Source organism: Camelus dromedarius, chromosome 8, assembly GCF_036321535.1.
Source record: "Camelus dromedarius isolate mCamDro1 chromosome 8, mCamDro1.pat, whole genome shotgun sequence".
NCBI classification, from domain to species: Eukaryota; Metazoa; Chordata; class Mammalia; order Artiodactyla; family Camelidae; genus Camelus; species Camelus dromedarius.
Genome location: NC_087443.1, coordinates 20,465,709 through 20,481,852, shown reverse-complemented (window position 1 = coordinate 20,481,852; position 16,144 = coordinate 20,465,709). Strand labels below are relative to the sequence as shown.

Sequence of the window (16,144 nt, the reverse complement as noted above, 5' to 3'; positions counted from 1 at the left end):
TAAGCCACCAACAAAAATTGCTGTTTGGTTCATTCAGGACTCAGTCCCTGACCGCACTGACCCTCTCTCAGCTCAAACTCACCCTCATCTTCCTGGCCCCAAATCTCAGTAACACAACACACCTCTCTGGTTCTTAACTCAGGCTCCTCCTTTAGCCTTGGAACTCTGAGAGCCCTCACTCCTCTCCATGGAGGACCACAGCAGAGGAAGGAGGATGTTCCCCAGCTAGGCTCAGCTCCAGGATGCTCTGAGCAAGGAGTGACTAGACCTTCACAGGACACTCAGTTGCAGGTCAAGCTGCAGTCAGGAAGGTGATGTCTATTCCTCACCAATGCAAGTTGAGCGGGACAGAGAAAGACCCCCAAGAGCACTCAGGATCTGTCTTAGCCCAGGTCCCAGAGAAAACAGAATCTGAAGCAAGGATTAAGTGCTGACACTTCATACAGGAACTGCAAGTCCAGGGCAATGAGGGTGAGGAGAAATGGGACAGTGAGGCAAGGATGGCGGTGATGTGTGGGGTCCTCATGCTGGTAGGTCACTTCCTTGTACCAAGACACAGAGCACATCAGGAAGCAGAGCAGACATGGCCTCTGCACTCAGAACTTCTCTAGAAGGCCTGGAAGTCTTGCCTATCCTGAAGCAGTTCATGAAGAAAGAAGGAAGGAATGAATGAGCGAAGAAAGAAAGAAAGAAAGAAAGAAAGAAAGAAAGAAAGAAAGAAAGAAAGAAAGAAAGAAAGAAAGAAAGAAAGAAAGAAAGAAAGAAAGAAAGAAAGAAAGAAAGAAAGAAAGAAAGAAAGAAAGGAGGGAGGGAGGGAGGGAGGGAGGGAGGGAGGGAAGGAAGGAAGGAAGGAAGGAAGGAAGGAAGGAAGGAAGGAAGGAAGAAGAAAAGAGAGAAAGAGGAAGAAGAAAAGAGAGAAAGAAGGGAGAATTTATCTTCTTAGTCCCCTCCCACCTCTCATTCCCATTGGTCTAGGGTCACCCAATAGGAAACTAGCACCACCCCCGCCCCGCCCGCCCCCACCCCGCATGTTCAGGTTTCAGCAGCAGGACCATCTAGCGGTTGCTCAGAAAGTCAGATCCCGCAGCTCAGGCTGTGCCCTCTTAGCCGAGTCCACAGTGTAGGTGTGGGTGGTGCATCATCTAAAAGACCCAAATAGAGGGAATCTGAGAGGCACCCAAGTCTGCGTCCAACACAGGAGTCCAGGCATTCACCCCAGGGATCCCGACAGTATAGGAATGGGTGCTGAGGCGATTGCAAGTGGGGTGACAGAGTCCTGGCCCCTGCAATGGTGACTGTCATGCTTTCACTGTCATGATCTAACTTGAAGACAAACCAGTCAGACACGGGTCCAGACAAACCAAACCTGTAAGCCACTGATGCCCTGTTCCCGGAGCCCAAAAGGCAAAGCAGCTCCTGTTCCAGGATGCCTCCTGAGAGGAGTGGACTTTCCAGATCTGCACTTTTCCCGTGAAGGGGAAAGGAACAGAACTCACTGACCTCTAAATGCCCACCATGCCCTGCCCAGTACTGTGTGCCTAGCTGACATCCTTCTTTCCTTAGAATTTCTTCTTTTTAAAATTGAAAAGAATGTTTAACCAGAACTTTGTGCTATTCAAAAGCAAAACACAACTACGGAAAAACAAAAATCACCACGGATGTTGCCACCCAGGAATAATCACTGCAGACATGTTTTTAGAACTCTGTGTGTGTGTACACAATTAGGATCACACTGTACATACGTATGTTTCATTTCTTTTCAAGTCATTACATACGTTTCTACAGCTTCATTTTAATGCTGTCTTATTTCATGTCTGCTCTTACCAGACATTCAGCTTGTTTCCAGTTTATCACTAATGTCAACAATACAGCAGTGAACTTTGCTGCAGCTAAATCAATCTTTACTCGTGCCTTGCGATACATCCCGGTTGAGGACTTGTTGCGTCTGTTTTAGGATTTTGGCTCCATGCTGCCAATGGTACTAATGCCCCAGACCATGAACCTACAGTTTTTTCAGCACTTTTTTTTTTTTAATGTTTACAGTAAGGTGATGGATTAGGTCATATTAACCCCACTTTACAGATATAGAACTTGGGGCTCAGAGAAGTTCATTTGGCCTCATCTAAGAGGTAATAAGTTGCTGGCAAGAAAGCCTAGGAATAAATTCTTTAAATCCATTCCTCAGGGCTGAGCTGGGGATGACCTAGGACCAGGTCTTCCCCAGAGGACAGGTCCAGAGGTGCTGCAGAGACACCACGTGCCTTACCTGAGATGCATCAGGCTGCTCGTCGTCACTCTGTCCTTGCAGCAGTTCAGGGGCCTTGAAAGGAGCTGCCTCTATGTGAGAAATATGGTCTTGGAAGGAAAGACTTCCAGCTGCAGAAAGCAAGGCTGACCAGGGGCAGACCACATAGTCCGAGGAATCTGAAACCAAGGCAGTGATGGGGGTATAGAGACAGAGCCACCGTCTGGAGGGCCATCTATGGGACTGTGCCCAGCAGGTGTCTTGCAGAGCCTTCTCTGGGATAGACTGTGAGCAAGGACCGAGGAAACAGGGAGCGGAGGGAATTCAGCCCTGACATGTTGCTGGCAGGAATGGTGGCAGCAGCAGTGGCTGGGAAACTAGCCCCTGCATCCAAATTCATAGGTGACCCAAGAATCTCAAGGTAAAAGGTAAAAAGAGGTCAGGTCCACCTGGAAATTCGCACAAGTCTGAGTTCTCTAGAACCAAGTCAGGAACCAAGTTAGCTGGTCTGCTGGACATACTATCGCTGTTCATCAGAACCTCCAAGGCAGGAAGGAGGGAGTGAAGACTCAGGAGGACGATGCAGTTGAAAGTGCAGGTGCACAGCCTCCCTTCAGCTCCCCACGTCGGGACTCTCACCCTGACTGCGCGTGTGCCATCTCCCGCGTGGGGAGCCTCCACCGCCTCCTGGCAGCCCCCAAGCACGTGTGACTTCTGAGTTGACATCTGAGTCTGGGCACTCAGTGTTTGTTCCAGTTATCAATTTAATGCCCAGGAAAAGCTGCAATACCAAGGCGGCAGCAGAGACTTTCTTCCAACTCTGCCCTGTGCCATGGGTCCAGAGACAGCGCTGCCTTCCCAGAGCAGCTCCGTGGGTGGGTGTCCTCTGCCTACTGGTTCTAACATCTCGGACTGATGACAGATTGGGAAGCAGCATCTGGAGATGTCTGTTTAGGAAGCTTCCCGTTCAGCTCTCTGTGACTCAGCTGCCCCAGACACACTCTCTTACCATCACGAAGGTCTTCCAGCAGTCTCTCAGCAGCCAGGGACAAGAGGGACCAGATTTCCTCCTCAGACAGAGCTTCGCCCCGGACCTGCAGGACACTGGCCAGAGTCACAGAGGCCGGGCTCATGCCTGCAAAGACATGCGTGTGGCAGAGACCTTGTAATGCTCAGGAGCGTGTCTGGACTAGCAGTCACCATGCCAGCCCAGGCATGGTCCAGCCCCCTCTGCAGCACACCAGCCCCGTGTTTTATCACTTGCAACCCCAGGGCTGGGCACAGAGCCAGGCACATGGGAGAAGCTAAAGAAATACTCACTGGGGTAGGGGCTGGCTGGGCTCGGCTGGTTCTCAGTGAATAAGTACATAAAAAATAAATAATCTTCCAATTAAGGGTTAAGTCAATAAATGAACAAATGAACCATGAGAATGGCTCCCTCTGAGCTGGGCATGCGCTGTTGCAGAGAGCTTCCTTGCCCGGGGAATGTCTCTTGCCTGCTCTCCTCTCTGTCTGGGAAAGTGGGTTAACAACCTCTTTTGCGTCCAATGCATGATTCATGTCTTTTCCTCTCCGGCTGCCACATCCAGAGCTGGATTTGATGCCAGCACCAGCCCAGTCTCTAATGATCACTAACACCTGCCTGAAAGACGAGACTCGCTAGACGGAATAGTAAGCGCTGTGTTTTGAAAAGGTGCAGACTCATAGGAAAGCACGGGACTGATTTGCTGGAGGAGGAGGTGAGGAAGGCTGGTCTTCTCTCCTCTCTCTTCCTAGAAGTGCTCCTTTAAACTAAAGCTGACATTTAAATGTCTGTCCCCCTGACAAAGCTGCCACCCACTAATCTCCAGGTGCGGTGGCAGCAGGAAGAGGCCAGGCAGGCTTTTCCTAATCCATTTACGTCACTGATCTTTTCCAGAGCCAGAGCTGGGAGGGCGGGTGTGCTGTGTTGGGGGCTGGCGGGGTGGGGAGCACATTATGGCCCCCCTCAACCTTCCATCCGATATGCTAATCCAGGCTCTCCTCTCACCAGCTGCTCTCTACATATGCCTCTAAGTCCAGCCTCCTGCAGTCTTAGGAAGAGAGACAGATTCCCAGGAGAGGAAGCCTGGCTCTTCTGTCTGTCCCCCAGGGGCCAGAAGGGCACTACAGCAGGACCTAGGGAGAAGCTTTCTGTGTGAGATGCTATTTATCACAAGGAGTCTATGAAGAGGGGCTGTTGGTCCTATTTACAGGTAGGAAAGCAATCCAAGGGAACCTAGGAGAAGAAATGATGGAATCAAAACTGAAATACACTCACAACAAAAAAACAATGACTATACGTATGTTCATGTACAACCGAAAAATTGTGCTCTACGCTGGAATTTGACACAACATTGTAAAATGACTATAACTCAATAAAAAAAAGTTAAAACAAACAAACAAAACTGAAACACAGGCCCTCTCTTGTCTTTCTTTTCTTTATTCTTCCTCCTACTTCTTTCAAACCTTTCTTAAGACCTATGGACTACTAAGAAATGAAATCTCTGACTCTCAAAATATATGAAATGTGTTTTTTTCTAGTTACTTTATGACTAGAGAAAAATACATTAAAAGTCTAGAAAAGCTGGTGTAGCTAGTTAAGGCCATCGTTTCAGCGCAGTAATTCAATGGAGGAAGGACGGGCTTTTCAACAAATAGTACTGGGCCCATCAAGAAAAAAACGCACCTTATACAAAAATTAACCCAAAATGGATGACAGATTAATGTAGAACATAAAATTATAAGTTTTTAGAAAAAAATAGGACATGATATTTGGGATCTAGGACTAGGCAACAGGTTCTTAGACTTGACACCAAAAATACAAAGAAAAAAACTGACAAATTGGACCTCATCAAAATTAAAAACTTTTGCTCTTAGAACGATGCTGTTGTGGGGAGGATATAGTTCAAGTGGCAGAGCACATGCTTAGCATGCACGAGGTCCTGGGTTCAGTCCCCAGTGCTGTCTCCAAACATAAATAAATAAACTTAATTACCCCCCCAAATTAATAAAAATAAATAAATAAAATTTAAGAAAAAGAAAGACGCTGTTAAGAAGATGGAAAGACAAGCTAAATACTAGGAGAAAATATTTGAAAACCACATATCTGACAAAATATACATGTATAGAGTATTTATAAAGAACTCTCAAAACTCATCAATTAGAAAATAAACCATCCAATTAGAAAATGGGCAAAAGGCATGAACAGGCACTTCACCAAAGAGAATATACAAATGACAAAGAAAAAAAGATGTTCAACATCACTAGCCCTTAGAGAAATATTACTACGGATCAAAAGGAGACAAATGAAAAATATGCACAATATGTAAAAGGGGGTCGAATAGTACCTAACACAAAATAAACACTGTATAAATATTAGCTTTTGTGATTATTACTGGGCAACACTAACCGAGTATTCATAGGTAATTAATGTATGGTACTGAAAAACTACAAAAATTATTATGGTTATGGATGGTCTTAGATCCATTAGAAAAATTCTATATTCAACAAAGCAACATATTGAGTTTTTCTTATCTAATAGCTTAGTAAGGGGGCTTAGGCTTGGTTGAATGAGATTTCTGCTCCTAATTTAATTCTGAGTGCCTCCTGTAGAAGGAACACAACACCATCTATAGTCTTACAAAGGGATTAAGCCTAAGTCAGATCAGGTCTTTGTATCCAGTTGCCATTGTTTTGAACTTTAGAGGATAAAGAATATTTTGAACTTGCAAAATCCAAACTTGGGAAACTCTACAAGTCAAACAGCCTGGGTTTTCAGCAAATAAATTATTTTAAAAAGAAGGAAGGAAGGAGAGAGGAATGAAAAGGAGGAAATGAGAATAGAATGCCGGAGTAAAAACCTCCCCAAAACTCTCCCCTCCATAAAGGCAATGATGAAATAAGCAGCCTTACAGACACAGTAAAGGTCAAAACATAGTTGTAGTTCTTTCAAAACCTCATTCTCAGAGAATTATTGTTATTTGACCTGTCTGGCAGTTCCCTGGAAATCCCCTCGCAATGTTTGCTAGTACTTTACCTGATTCGGAGCTTGCTCAGTACAAACTGTCTTTCCCCTAGGGACATTTCTCAAAAACAATCAACAGCAATTGTTTAACATTGTATTTGCTAGAGATAGCAATAACAGGTAGGCAAACAGCAAACTAATCAAAAAAAACTTAAAAGAAGCAGCTGGGAAATAAGATGTCTATAGTAACCTTTGAAAATCTCCAAAATATCCCTGAGAGTCTAGAAGGCTACATGCATGTACAGGGCTGTGAACATGCCCAGCCTTGTACACATGCCAAGGGAAGAAATGGAAAGGTCCTAAACACTCACCTCTGACTGACCATGAGGCCCTGAGCAAGTATGAAGTGATGGCTAAGACAGAGCATCTTCTGCTTGGCTGAGCGTTGAAGGCATGTTCCCACACCACACAAAACCCTCCAGCAAAGACTGGGAGAATTATTGGTTACAAGCACTTAAAGAAATCCCTGTCTAATCATTAGGTCACCGCTAAATTAACTGAGCAGAGACTTCAGTGGCCATACATGACAAAGAATACAGACTTACAAAATTAGTTCAGGAAAGTAAATAAGCAAACAACAAAAACAACAAATGGCAAAAACAACAAACCCTGGCAGGGGTGAGGGGATATGATTTCCAGAAGTGCCATATTATGTTATTTTAAATGTCCAGTTTTCAACAGAAAAAGTATGAGACATTCAAAGAAACAAGAAAATATAGCCCATAAACAGAGGTAAAAAGTAGTTAAATAGTCATTGTTCCTAAGGAATCCCAGATGTTGGACTTACTAGAGAAAAACTTTATATCAGCTATTTAAAATATGTTCAAATTACTAAGGAAAATCATGTCTGAAGAACTAAAGGAAAACATAGCAATAATATCTCATTAAATAGATAATTTCAATAAAGAGAAAGTATAAGAAAAATAACCAAAAAGGAAAGTATGATAACTGAAATGAAAGAGGGAGGGAGCTCAACAACTGATTTTATCAGGAAGGAAAAACAGTAAACTTGAAGACAATTGAGATTATCCAGTCTGAGGAACAGAAAGAAAAAACTAATGAAGAAAAATAAACAGAGCGCCTCAGAGACCTGTGGGATGCCATCACATTTGTCAGCATATGCATAATAGAAGTCACAGAAGGAGAGGAGAGAGAAAAAGGGACAGAAAAAATATTTGAAAACTAATGGCCAAAAAATTCCAAATTTGATGAAAAAGATGACTCTACACATCTAAGAAGCTCAATGAACTCCAAGTAGAATAAACTCAAAGAGATCCATAGCTGGACACATGTTAATCAAGCTGTCAAAAATAGACAAAGAGAATATGGAAAGCAGCATCACATATAAAGAATCCTCAATAAGATTAATGGCTTTGTCCTCAGAATCATGGAGGCCAGAAGGCACTTATATGACATATTCAAAATGCTGGGTAGCTGGGGAGAGGAAGAGGTTGCCAACCAAGAATTTTGTATTTAACAACAACAACAACAAAAATTTGAAATTGATAGAAAAATTAAGAAATACCCTCATAAGTAAAAATCGAGAACTTACAGGAAGCAGAGACTTGCCATCCAAGAAATCCTAAAAGAAATTCTTTAGTCTGAAACGAAAAGGTACTAGACAAAAACTCAAATCCACATGGCAAAATAAGAGCAGTGGTGAAAGTGATTACATAGGTAAATATAAAAGATAATGAAAACGATTTTTGACTAGAACATGTTTTTCCTCCCGTTGGATTTAGAAGACAACTGTATAAAGCAATAATTATAAATCGGTGTTTATTGGCATGGAATGCATGAAGGTGTGATTTATATGACAATAACAGCACAAAGGAGAGGGTAAGGAATAGAGTTATACAGGAATAAAATTTTATACACTATTGAAATTAAGTTGAGACTAATACAAACTAGATTGTTATAAATTGTTAATTGTGATCCCCAGGGAAACCACTAAGAATGTAACTCCAAAAAGTATAATAACAGAAATGATAAGGAAATTAAAACAATACAAGAGAAAATATCTATTTAATGGAAATGAAGGCAGTAATGGAGAAAAAGAGGGACAAAAAAGGGCATAAGACCTATAGAAAAAAAAAAAACAGAAAAATGGCAAAAGTAAATCCTATCTTACCAGTAATTACATTAAAACTAAATAGATTAAGCACTCCAATCAACAGGCAGAGATTGTCAGAATTCATCTTTTAAAATATATGATCCAACTGTATTTATCTACAAGAGACATACTTTAGATTCAAAGTCACAAATAAACTAAAAGTAAAAGTTTGGGAAAAAATATACCATGTAAACAATAACCAAAAGAGAGACTGGGCACAAAATAGTATCTAAGACAAAAATTACTACTAGAAACAATGAAGGACATCATATGATGACAAAAGGGTCAATGCACCAAGAATATATATCAAAAATAAATATATATTACTTAAGCAATACAGTCTCAAAATACATGAAATGAAAATTAACAGAATGAAGGGAGAAATGGACAATTCAACAAAAATATAGACTTCATTACCACATTTTCAATAATGGATAGAAAAACTATAAAGAAGACAAACAAAGACTTTAGCAACACTATAAATCAACTAATCTTAAATGACTTTATAAAGCATATCATCCAACAACAGAAGAATACACATACTTCTCAAGCACACATAAAACATTTTCCTGGATAAACCATATGCCAGATCATAACACAAGACTTAATAAATTTAAAAAGATTGAAGTTACACAAATTATGTACTCAGAAAACAACAGAATAAAGTTAGAAATTAATAAAAGATGAAAATTTGGAGAATTAACAAATGTAGAAGTTAAATACCATAAATAGCCAATGGGTCAAAGAAGAAATCACAAGGAAAATTAGAAAATACTTTGAGATTAATAAAAACCAAAACACAATATACCAAAACTTATCAGTTGCAATTAAGTAGTGTTTAAAGGGAAATTATATCTGAAAATATGTATATTAACAAGAAAATAAAGATCTCAATGCAATAACCTTACCTTCCATCTTAAGAAACTAGAAAATTCATGGATGATTTACAAGTGTAGCAAGACAAATCAATGAGTAAAGATGGTTATTTTCAACAAATAGTGCTAAAACAATTGGTTTCTACATGCAAAAGAATAAAGTTGGACTCCTACTTCATGTCATAAACAAAAGTAAACTCAAAATGGATCTAAGACCTAAACATAAGAGCAAAAGATATAAAACTCTCAGAAGAAAACATTGGTGCAAAATCTACATGACTTAGGATTTGGCAATGGATCTATAAATATGGTACCAAAAACATGAGCAGCAACAAAAAAACAGATAAATCAGATTTCATCAAAATTAAAAGCTTCTATGCTTCTCTACTTAAAAAGTGAAAAGACAACTCACAGAAAGGGAGAAATTATTTGCTTATCATATGTCTGATAAGAGAACAGTATCCTGACTATATAAAGAACTTTCACATTTCAACAATAAAAGACAAATAACCCAGTTTAAAAATGGACAAAAGATATGAATAGGCATTTCTCCAAAGAAGCTTTATCAAGTAACCAGTTAAGGACATGAAAAGATGCTCAACATCACTAATCATTAGGTAAGTGCAAATCAAACTACAATGAGATCATATTTCACATCTATAAGGATAGCTATAACCAAAAGATGGACAACAGAAAGTGTTGACAAAATGTGGAGAAATTGGAACCTTCATATAGTGCTGACGGGAGTATAACGTAGTGTAGCCACTTTGGAAAACAGTTCAGCTGTTCCTTAGAGTCGATTGTAGAGTTACCATATGACTCAGCAATTTCACTCCCAGGTATATACCCAAGAGAAATGTAAATATATGTCTACACCAAAACTTGTGCACAAATATTCATAGCTGCATTATTGATAATGTCCCCAAAGTGGAAACCACCCAAATATCCATTGACTGATGAATGGATGTACAAAATGTGGTATACACATTCAATGGAATATTATACAGTGGTGAAAAGGAACAAAGTACTTACAGCTACATGCCAAAGATGAACAAATCTTTTTTTAAACCACTTTATTAAGGTAGGACTGACATACAAAAAGCTGTTTGTATTTAATGTATGCAATTTGATGAGTTTGGAGATAAATATATACCCATGAAACCATCACCACAATCTATGCCATTCAAAATTGATGAATCTTGAAAACACTATGCTAAGTGAAAGAAGCTAATCACTAGAGATCACATACTGTATGATTTCATTCCTATGAAATAGCCAGAATAAACACATCAGTAGAGACAAAGTAGATTGGCAGTTGGCAAGGGTAGGGGGAGGAGGAACTGAGGAATGACTGCTAATGGGTATAGATTTCTTTTGGGTGTGATGACAATATTCTGGAATTAGTGGTGATAGTTAAGCAACTTAGTGAACATACTAAACACTTCTGAATTGTACACTTTGAACGGTTTATTTTATGGTATGTGAATTACATCTCAATAATTGTTTTTAAAAGAAGGAGATAGAAGGGAACCTGTATTTAAAAGACATATCAACTTTTCTTTTAATGAGCACAACTAACTATAATGTCTATGGATGCACATTTGAAGGATACATAAAGCTATAAAGAAACAAAATGAAGTGGTGACTGTAAAAATCAGGAGAATGGTTCCCTGTGACTGAAATGGAATATACTGAGGGGCTTCTGGAACTGGCGGCAAAGTTCTGTGTCTTGGACTGGCAATGGTTACACAGGTGTTCACCTTAAATTACTCATTAAGCTTTCCATTTGTCCTATGATTCTCTGTTTCTGTTATTTTACAATAAAAATAAAGTTTAAAACAACTTTAAGCATTGCCCTGCAAAAAATGTTCTTAAGCAAATCCAAAAAAAAGGAAAAAAAATCTCTGTTTCTACCACCTCCTTTCTTGAAATATGAATCTAACAACTTTCATTGGTTATGTTAAACTTGTCTGAAGAGTTATTCTGAAATCCTGCCCACAAATGCTAACCAGCTAAAAGGCCCAACCATTCTTTCTCTCTATCTAGGGTAGATAAGGGAGCGTCCAACATCTAGAAAAACCACATCACTAATCACATTGGCCAATCAAGCGCCCCTTGGCTGTTAGAGCTGAGTTCCTGGAGGCTTGAAGCTGTTGTTGTTGGAAGTGTCAGAATCACAGTTTCCTCATCAAATGCAAGGCTGAACCCAGGAGTAAGCGCCAGCAAACTATCCATCATCTTTTCCATTAAAAAAAATAAATCTGTCACACTTGTCCCAATGCACATACATGATCTACTACAGAAAATGTGCACCTTCTGCTTTTCTGTACAAATTCCATCTGTCTCCATGATCACAGCTGAATAGTACTTTCTGCCCACAGGCTAGGTTGGTGTTTGGAAAGAGTTTTGATGACTGGAACCATGCGGGGCTCTGGATTTCCATGGCAGCCCTGGTCACACCCTCCACTCTGATGAGGAATAATCCATTTGGGTCAGTCCAGGGACTCTTCTCCAGCCCACCATCCCTCAGGAAGCAACCTGGACTCACATTAACATCGCTATCTCTGTGTAATATTGCAAATGTCATTTCAGAGCCAACAAACGGATACTTTCTCTAAAAACAATACAAGTAGACATTCCATAGAGCTTACTGAATACAAGCACTGTCCTGAGAGCTTTCTGTGTGTAAATCTCTGGCTATGAAACAGTCAAGTACACTGTGATGCCTCTGGGCTTCACTCCAAGGTTTTCTAAACGGTCTGGTGGGCGAGTACATGGTATTGCTGTACCATGGACTAAAAAGGGGACGGTTAACGAAAGGATGGAGGGATCCCACCATATGGCTAAACCCAGTCCTCCTGCCAGTGAGGCTGCTTGGAGAAAGCATCCAGCCAAAAGGCATGTCTTTTAGGGGGAGTTCCATTGCTGTATCTTCATCTCTGAGGTATCTTCCAGGATCTCGCCTCCGAGGCCCAAGTCCTCTGTACTGGCTCCATTCTCTGAAATCTCCTGTGGTCATCTAATAACCTAAAAGTCTCTTTTTCCATCCGATACCCCATTGCCCATTCAGGAGTCTCCCGGGGCTCCCTTCTGTAAATTCTCATCCTGTGGTGCATCTTGTCTGCAAGAGATTCTCACCTGTTGGCTTCCGGCTTCCCGCAGCCTCACACCTGGGTCTGGCTTGGCTTAGGAGCTCCATCCGTGCCCTTGCTCTTTAGTGCTTCTTCTTGGGCTGCCCTCTCACGTGAGCCATGGTGGCAGCAGCCCTGAGCGTCATCTGTGAGGCTGTCCCCATACCCTTGCCTCAGCCATCCCTTTACTCAACAAATACTTATCAAGGACCTGGTATATTTTAAGCTTTGTGCTACGAATAGAATGGTAGGTACAAGTAGCATCTTACCTTTGTGAGGGTTCCATTGTAGGGGGGAATGCGGAGAGGGGAACAGACCATGAGGAGATAAACAGATGAAATAATTCCACAGAGAGAAAGACTAGGCGGAACAAGTAGACAATGTGATGCATTACCACATGCCTTTGGTGTTAGGGACACTGGAGCTGGAGTGGTCCCGAGAGATGCCTCCAGGAGGTGACATTTGAGCTGCGACTTGAAGGTTGAGAAGGCGCCAGTCTTGGGAAGAACTTTCCAGACAGAGAGAGTACCAGGCACAGAATCTCGGGGGTTGGCCGATTCCAAGACCAGAGGGGCAGGAACACGGGGTGATGGAGGCGAGCAAGGGGGCCGACAGGTGTGAGGGGAAGAGCAGGGCTGGCCAAGCGCCCTTCTGCCGGGCCTCTCAGGCCAAGGAGAGGAGTTTGCATTTTTGCCCAGGAGCTGTAGGAAACTTGGCCAACCTGCTAGCTTGTGGCAGAAATGCAACCCACACTGAACAAAGCCAGGCAGAAGCCTCGCTGACACAGTCACGGGGCTGAGTACTAACTAGAGAAGAGAGGGAAGTGACTGTGCCTGAGGGCCAGAGTCTAACACCTTATCTCATTTAAACCCTCACCAGTCCTGTAAGTGGGGAGGACTTTTCTCAAGGGCAAGGCTCACATCTGTCCCCTGCCCCTCAGGAACAACCATGTCCAAGACACCTGGACATTTGCACAGGGACAGTCACCAAGTCCCAGCTGGTGGATCAAGCCACCCACCCAAGGGCATGCCTTCCGCATTTATTGTCATGATATTTTGTAGTGTTTGGAAAGCACTGGCTTCTGAAGAAGTAAGGATCTCTATTGATCCTGACCATCTCTTGACTGACTGTGTAATGGCTTTTGGGCAGTGAGATTGTAGTCACATCCCCGCATTCTGCCCTCATTTAGCTCCTCTCCCTCACTCTCCACCAAGGCACCAATGATGATCTCTGGTCTTAAACTCTGTGTGGTTGGCGTGATTTATAACCCTCTGCAGTGCCCTAGGAGACACCTCTGAAAGGGGACGGAACTTGGACCAAGATCTCTGGAGCTGCAAAGACCTTTCTTAGCTCGGGACTTCAAGGGGCCACTGCCCAGGAATAGAGGGCATGAAGGTGGGAGTGAGTGGGGGAGACCTGTACAGTGGGGACAATGTGCACAGCCTCTAGTCTCATGGGGACAGGCCACTGGGAGCCACTCCCTCTGTGAAACTCTCCCTGTTCCTCAGACACCTGGTTCCCCCTAACTTTCTCAGTATGCTTTCTCCTTCTCACTGTCCCTGAAATGTTGTCCCTTGCAATTCTATCTCAGATCTTGTAACAGCTTCCTGTGGCTGCCATAGCAAGTTACCACAAACTTGGCAGTTTGTAGAAATTATTATCGCAGAGAAGTTCATTTCACAGGGCTGAGATTGGTGTTGGCAGGGCCGCCTTCCCTCCGGAGGCTTGCAGGGAGGCTCTGTTCCTTGTCTCTTCCAGTGTTTGTGGCCACCAGCATCTCTCAGCTTGTGGCCACATCACTCCCATCTCTGCCTCTGTAGTCACCTCACCTTCTCCTCTTCTGTCTGTTTGAAATCTCCCTCCACCTGCCTCTTTTGAGGACATTTGGGATTATAGTCCACCTGAACAACCCAGTATAATCTCCCCATCTCAGGATCCTATAACTTAATCACCACTGCAGAGTATTTTTTTGCCATTTAAGGTAATATTCTCAGGTTCCACAGATCAGGATGTGGATATCTTTGGCGGGGGGGAGTAGGGGTACAGTGGAGGGAGGCATCATTCAGTCTATCAAAGCCTCTTTTTCATTCAACACTGTCTACCTGTTGGCTAAAAAAAGACATGAGCTTAGGGAGGCTGAATCCCCCAGCCAGGCTGTCAGGCTGTGTGAGCCTGAGCACAAAGCACATACTTAACCTCTCTGAGCCTCAGTTTTGTCGTCTGGGAAGTAGGGTGCATCATGTCAGCTCCCTGGGAACTTTTGGGAAGATTATATTAAAGTGCTCAGTATATGAAAGGTGCTGAGCACATCTGATTTCCCTTCTCTTTCCATCTCTGCTCCAGCCAACTTAAAATCCCTATTTTAAGCATCAGGGCTGCTGAGTAGCTTCCAACTATGAGAATGTTAAGATATGGTGTTAATTGTTTCCATCTGTCTGCCAGGATGGAGGCGCTATAAACTTCCCATTTTCAACCTTAGCAAAATTCCTAAAATATCTCAATGTCCCCAAAATAGACACCACGGGGAGGGATGAGGGAAGGATATGGGGCTCCCCAGGAATCAAAGCAAAGAATGATCTTTGTTTCTCTCTTCCTCTGGTCCCATGTGTCTCCCTTCATTTCTTCTCCCTTTGGACATTCATTAAAAACCATCCACCTGCACTCAGACCTAAATCTGAGCAAAACTTTCCAGAAGGCAAAAGGCATCTTCCCCACCGGGAGGTCTCATCTGGGCTCTGTTTAAAGAGGTAAAGTGGCCGGGGCTTTTATCTTCCAGACCTCTCCTACAGGGAGCTCCTTGAAACCTGACCTCCAGCGAGCTGTGCATGAAATGACATCGCTGCCACATTCTCCACAGAGGCCCTGACCTGCTCCCTGATTTAAATACTGGCTGCAGCGTAACATGACCTTGAACCAGTAAACTCCTAAAATCTCATTTCCTTCATCTACAAAAGCGAGATGATACTTCTTACTTTACAAGATGACTATGAGAAACAGAACAAGCAAATGGAAAAAAGGCAACTAGCAGACGACCTACCTTTCCTCAACTCCAAGGTGGAAGACTGCTCTTCTAGATAAGAGACTGGATACTGTGTCCAGAAAAATATTTAGAGTATTCTAAACATGATCACTCCCATCTTCCACTTTCACATACCATCTCCCCAGTATTTGCCACATTCCTTTATTACCTAATGAGGCAAGTGGGGTTTTTTTTCAATTTAAGTGCATTTATTTAAAAAGAAAACTGTATATACTTAAAGTAAGTGAAAAATTAGTATTATTGGATATAAATAGCTGAGCTCTACTCTCCCCACAGCATTCAATGTATTGATGTTGTGAATTTTTAAAGCTGCTTTGTCTTAAACCTTAAATTCAGTTTTAAAGTATTATGCTCCATTCATCCAGTGATTGATATAAAAAAGAACCACTTCATAGGATATTTGATGAATGCTCAACTAATTCATAATATAACTGTCAGGGAGTTCTCCAGAGAACCAGTAGTAATTTGCCCACTCAGAGAAGCCTGACCACATACTTCCTCCCCAGACCTCCTTGTGACCAATTTTTTAATCATATTCTTTCCAAGTCCCTGACCATCCAGCTAAGTTATTGGCCACGGCCAATGAATCGGTATAGATTGGACCTCCGGCCATTTCTCCTCCCAAGAAAAGTCAGAGGGCTAGAGAGTTGATATGCCCCTAATGAAGGATGCCAATGGTGTACTGCTGGTCTTGA

At 42.3% G+C, this 16,144-nt stretch overlaps 1 protein-coding gene across 1 annotated transcript in view; it reads right to left on the bottom strand.

Moving 5' to 3' along the window:
- Nucleotides 1–16,144, bottom strand: part of LOC105094662 (FERM and PDZ domain-containing protein 2) — a 52,598-nt gene that overhangs the window by 15,224 nt on the left and 21,230 nt on the right. The window contains exons 2-3 of the mRNA XM_064487956.1: nucleotides 3,255–3,380; nucleotides 2,267–2,424 (exon numbers count right to left, since the gene is read on the bottom strand). Of these exons, the coding sequence (XP_064344026.1) occupies nucleotides 2,267–2,424; nucleotides 3,255–3,380 (284 nt within the window). The remainder of the gene's footprint in view (nucleotides 1–2,266; nucleotides 2,425–3,254; nucleotides 3,381–16,144) is intronic.